This window comes from Telmatherina bonti (assembly GCF_933228915.1).
Source record: "Telmatherina bonti genome assembly, chromosome: 13".
NCBI classification, from domain to species: domain Eukaryota; kingdom Metazoa; phylum Chordata; class Actinopteri; order Atheriniformes; family Telmatherinidae; genus Telmatherina; species Telmatherina bonti.
The window spans coordinates 11,462,782-11,468,781 of record NC_136611.1 but is presented as its reverse complement, the minus strand read 5'-3'; the positions used below and the strand labels follow the sequence as shown (position 1 = coordinate 11,468,781).

At 42.1% G+C, this 6,000-nt stretch overlaps 1 protein-coding gene across 1 annotated transcript in view; it reads left to right on the top strand.

Annotated features, from left to right (window-relative positions):
• Nucleotides 1-1,072: 1,072 nt before the first annotated feature.
• Nucleotides 1,073-6,000, top strand: part of LOC306764356 (transmembrane protein 132C) — a gene marked incomplete at both ends in the record, with an annotated part of 272,386 nt that continues 267,458 nt past the window's right edge. Inside the window, one exon of the mRNA XM_079251499.1 lies at nt 1,073-1,154. Within this exon, the coding sequence (XP_079107625.1) occupies nt 1,073-1,154 (82 nt within the window). The remainder of the gene's footprint in view (nt 1,155-6,000) is intronic.

The following is a 6,000-nucleotide window of genomic DNA, read 5'->3' as shown; positions in this document are numbered from 1 at the left end:
TTTCCCTTCTTTTATTTGAGTTTCTCGGTCTTTCTTTGAGCTATAAAAAAGTATATACTGCACTGAGTATATCTAAAAGAAAACTAAGAGGTAAACCATCCAAAGAAAGGTGGAAAACAAAAATCCTGATGAAATCTTACGCACTCCATTGGTGATTTAACTGTCATTCATATGCTGAAATCCCGCCTTCTCGCAGCTTCCCAAGCCCCTGAGTGCTTGCTGCTACCCCCCACCCCTTCCCCCTCCTCCTCCTCCTCCTCCTCTGCCGGCTGGTGGAAGCGTCAGACCTCCTCTTCTGTCCTCTCCTCCCTCCATCTCGCGGAGGACTGAACGCAGACTCTCAACTTGGGTCCAGGCGCGCACACACGGATAACTCACTCGCACAGCAAGAGGACAGTCAGTGGACAGACAACACTGGGGGAGAAAACGAGGGGAGAGAGGACGTTGCTGCTGGCGGAGTAAGCGGAATTTTTTGGATTTGTTTTCACACAAGCCTTTTAGTGAAGAGTTTTGTTGGCTTTCGTTGCTTAAAAATCGCCTTTGAAGTGGACTTTTAAAAAGAAACATCATTAAAGGAGTTGTAGAGACTCTCCAGTTGGTGTGTTTTAACTTTGGAGGGGAGGAAAGTGTGAAAGAGGGCAGCGACACCGAGCTGAAACCGTCCCGTTTGGATGCATGAAGCTAAGGAGCGCACGCGGGGGAAGAAGAGCCCACACCGGAGGGAAACGGGTTCATTCGTCGGGTTTGGCTTGAAGAGACATGCCAGAGTTTTTTTTTTTTTTTCTTAAACAGTGAGGATTTAAAGAAATAAACCAGTCTGCGCGGGATTTGCAGACTTTTTTCTTCATTACAGACCACAAGGATTTCTAGTTTAGCCTACTCCAAGCTTTGGTCAAGCACAGCTGGAGCGCAGTTTGGTCAAAATGAGATTACTCATGTCACCGATGCGATAGTGATCTTTTTGGTCGGAAAGGGGAAGCTATAGTAATATACATATTTATAAAGTAATAAAAAGACCCACGTTTTCAGCCCGCTGTGCGAACAGTCCCGCAGACTGTCAACAACCGGAGGTATGGAGACCGGCGGGAGATGGTTCAGCGCACCGGTGGGATGTCGCCTCTGGAAGACGGTGCTTTTTCTGTTCCTGTGGAAAGGTAAGAGATGCAAATGCAAAAGAAAACTTCCCAGCTTCACTGTTATTTAACTGCTTGTCTGGAAGGACATTATGTCGCACAAATGTTCTACTTGAACATCTATTTTGTTTTGGCAAATTTTACTCACTTTGCTTCGTATTTGAAAACACCTTACAGGCGACCTGGTCGTAATTTTTTTTTCTACTAACGTGTAAGCTGCGTCACAGTGCGTATTGAAGAGGAAGGAAAGTGTTTTTCAAAAAGACAAAGAGGATTCCCAGCCCAAAACTAAGTTTAAACACCCTCCCTCTCCGCAAAGAAAACTCTGAAACGTAACATGGCCCGTAAACGTGCTGTTAAAACAGTCCAAACAAGTCTGAAGCGATGCTGGGAGGGTTTCATACATAGTGGAAACAGATTAAAAACGCTCTCATCCAACCTCATGCACACTTGTACACGCGTGTAGGAATAAGGAGTTTTATCACGTCAAATGACAAATGCGTTCAAACTGATCCCATCCGAGACACATGCGGGCTAATCAGGATTTCAGCACCGAGAATCTCCAGACTAAACCTGCTTTTGGGTTTTTATTTCAGATAGAAAACACAGACCGTCTCTGCATGAGCTAAGTGGGAAGATGTCACCGTCTCCGGTTTGGTGGAGCTCAAGATGTTAAGACCAGCTTTGCCTTCGTCTCTTATTTTTCTCTGAAGAGTATCATGTCTTGTGAAGAGTATCATGTCTTGCTTCACCTTTCTTAAATAGTTAAGGAAAGTAAATTAAAATAAACTTCTTAATTCGTCTGATTTAGAACTGGTTTGCTTACGCAGAACTCTTTCTTTCTTACAGCTTACGTTACGAAAAATACAAGAAATGGCTACAATTTTTCTAATTTTACTGAATAAATCCGACATAGTAGGTTGTTTTAATATTTTTTATCCCCAATCCCCAACAGCTTGAACAGGTGTCCTCCCCAGGAACAAAAACTATTCAGATGGTTTGAATTCAGGTCGGATAACTCTCCAAAAGGCAACTCGGTTGTTCAGAGGAAAGGAGGAAGGAGAAAAACACCAAAACAAGACGCAGAAGAAAGTGTAAAAGAGCGCAGGCAGATCTCTGAGTGGGTTTGCACGCCTCGGTTTTCCGCACAGTCTTCTGGCATTACAATCAGATTCCCCGCGATTATTTATTTTTTTTAATTTTGTGCGTGTGTTTACGTGCGGGGCTCCATTCGTGTGCTTTAATCAGCTTGGATAAGTCAGGGTCCACTGAGTTGTTAACAGTGGCTGCGTTGTGAAGCCCTGCGCGCGGTGGTCGTCGCGGTTACGGCGCGCGACGCTCCGATAGGCGGAGGGCTGCGACGCGCCGGAAAACAGCTGTGGCCGGCTGAACAACCAAACTATGAAATCATCCGCATATTCCGTCTTTTTCTCTTCTCCTCATTTTGTTCTCCTCTTTTCCATATATTTTTTAAAAATAAGTTTCCATGTGGTCAGGGACTGCCTGTACCTTTTTGTTTCACACTGAATGTTGCTCATTGACTGCAGTTTAGTAGCTCCTTTGGTGGTTATTGCGGCCAGTCATACTGTTCTTTTCTTGTTCTGTCTCAGACTCTCTCTCACACACACACACACACACATACTCTCACATGCGCTGGGAAAGGTCCATTACATCTTGGCTGTGGTTAAACAATTTTTATTGGACACTGGGGAGCTCTGGCTCTATTGGTATAATGACCACCTAAGGCTGTTTTAAAAAGCAAAACACTAACCTCACCCCCCCCTCTCAGTCTCTCCCTCCATCCCTCCCTTTCTCAGCCATTCTCTGTGCATTGCAAGCACCAGCGCATCCAGCAAGTGTTTCTCCAGCTTATGTTCCAGTGTTGCTGTAGAAAGGAACAGTGTCGCCTGTGTTTGTATTTACAACCAGCGCATACACTTATCAGTTCGTCATGTTTCTTGGCACGTCTTTATTTACTTACACATCGGCCTTTACAGTTTCTCCCCACCTGACAGTGTTTGTGTCGCTCCCATCAACCCTTCGTGGCAAATCCATTTTCATAGTACTCAATTTAAGTCTAATTACATCATCATCTTATTTCATCATCCAGGTCGTCTCCAGGATGTCATCATGGGTTTTGTTCAAAAGCCGAGCATCAGAGAGATGCCTGTTCAGAAGCAAAAAGTTTGGTCTTGAAGGTTCAGAGGCTCAAGAGTCACCAGGGGGGCTGGGGGGTAGGGTTAGGATGGGTTCTGTAATCTCAGCATGAGAACAGGGATGGGCAGACAGAAATTACCTGTGCAGTCACGCAACCCTGCATGCATATGTATTCATCAATCCACTTGGTCGCCTTCATCCTTAAAGAACCAGCAGGGTAGAAGCCATCTTAGCGGAGCATTTTAGCCACGGGGCAAGGTATGCACGCAGCAGGTCAATCCATTCCACCCAAGTAGAAATGTTGGGGTGTTACGGATGAGAGACATTTGGCAAAGCTCTTTATACTGGCTCCAGAACTGCGGTTCTCTATCATGGCATGACAGACCGAAGAATAGAATAAAATACTAAGTGTTAGATGTTTCGGGTTGCCAGTTGCATTGTGACTACTGGACCTAAACGTACGTTAGACGGCAGTAAAATATGATAAATGAAACGTAGGGGAATACCACGCAGAAGAAAGTCTATTTGAGCTGTGATATTTTTTTTTATTCTATGATGTTCCCCGCCTTTGGGATGGCCATCCCCAGTGCTTCTTTACATGGAGCAAATTGCAGCCATAGTTTGTGAGTTAAAAAGCATTGCCACTGTCAACTCTGCAGACATCACACTAGATGTTGTTCCCAAAGGTGTGTTGCGTACATTTGGAAGTCTAACTTGCATAAGGCTTCGCTTCACAGCGTTTCAATCTATAAAAACTTTTAAAGTTTGTGGAATTTATCTGCATTTAATGTTTAAATTTTCAGACGACTTTCATGCTTTGCATAGTATCAGTTTGGCATTAATCATTTTAATATTTGTTAATACATTTAGCTGTCAATTATATCACTTATAAATTCCCTGGAGATATACGACTGTGCAGTTCCTGCAAATAAAAATCACAGAGATGAAATTCTGCACATAGCCAAGTGATTTATTTACATTTTGTCCACAAGAGAGCACTGAGTTGATATAATTCTCAAATGTAAAACACCTCTATCTGTTTGTCAGAGGAGGGATATTTCTATTAATCAAGACACTCACATTTCTTCAAACTAATATTTATTAATGAATCTTTTTACAGTCTTTAACACTGCAGCCATATTCATACGGACCCAGAGCAATTTTCCTCCAGGCGGATCCTTGTTTGTAATTGGCTGACTGACTTGAAACGTGGAAGGAAACCTCATCAGTCTCAGTCTACAGTTTCACTTGCATGTGCATTACCGCTCAGCTAATTTAAAGGGATTTAGCACCGTGTTCAGCAGCTCGTTTCAATACCAACACTTCTGTTGAAGTCGCCGTTTTGTTCCTGCTTTCTGTGCAAAACGTGTTTATTTCCTCCATAAGACGACAGCAAACTGCTCATTGCAAGGGTTAACCAGTGGACATTGGATTTGTTTTGTGTGTGTGTTTGTGTGTTAGGTCCAGAATAAAACTAGCCACACTGCTCCTTTTACTGTGTGTGTGTGTGTGTTGGCCTTTGTGTGTGCTTGAGTGCTTTTTGCACTACATTGTTAACCTGTAGAAGAATGTCAGCTCTCTGCACCATTACTCATGCAATACAGAACATTAATAATTACTGACATAAAATCACTGACACACACACACACACACACACATGCACCCACAACACTGGTAGTCCTTTTAGCCTGTCCCTCCTAAATGCTATTGTTTATTTTTGTGTGTGTCATTGTTGTGTTTCTTTCATTGACTGACTCATGCAGCCACACACTCGTATCTGTCGTGTACACACACTCACAGACACACATGTGCCTTCAAACCAACGCAGTCATGTGGTCATTCATTGTTTCAACACCCAAACACAGAGATGGCTCATTCTTACACAAATGAGTAATGAAGACAGTTATCAATCAGGATGATGTCCCATCAGTAGGAGTCTTTTTTTTCTGTCTGCTTTGGTGACACACATGTGCACACACTCGCATTACGTTTTGTCATGGCAACAGTGAGAGGGCAGAGCAGAGAGATGCGGTGGAGAAGGTCATAGAGATAGGGAAAATCAAAAGTGGACGTACAAGAAAGAGTGGACAAGAGACACTTTTCACTCCCATTCAGTTTCTCAGCTATTGTAAAATTTCACTTTGTCCAATATTGACTTTTTGTGTTTCGGTGCGACTGCAGGTTCTGTTGTTTGGGAAATTACAAGACAGGGATTCTCTTGTCTTTAAAAAAAAAAAAAACGAAAAACAACCTGTTGAATGAATCCATCAAGCCTTTTCTCTGCAACTCTCACTGCAGACAGGAGCAATTTACAGTGCTGTACGAATGACTGATAATTCAAACGCTGAGCTGCTTCTGCTGATGGAAAAACACGCAGAAATTAAACAGAGAAGTAAAGGAACTTTGATTTCAACTTGCTGTGGCTGAAGTGAAAGCATGAATGTTTGTGACAGCAAGCTGGAGAAATGGCACATTTTTCACTTTAAAGCACACTGTTTTGACATTTTATATTAATTAAGTGTCATTCTATAAAATGACACTTAATTAATATAAAATGTCTGAGCTGAGTAAATAGAAAATTATATTTTGTATTTACTCAGCTATGATTGCAGATATTGTCACTTTTAATGCTTTTAATTATATATATATATATATATATATATATATATATATATATATATATATATATATATATATATATATGTATAAT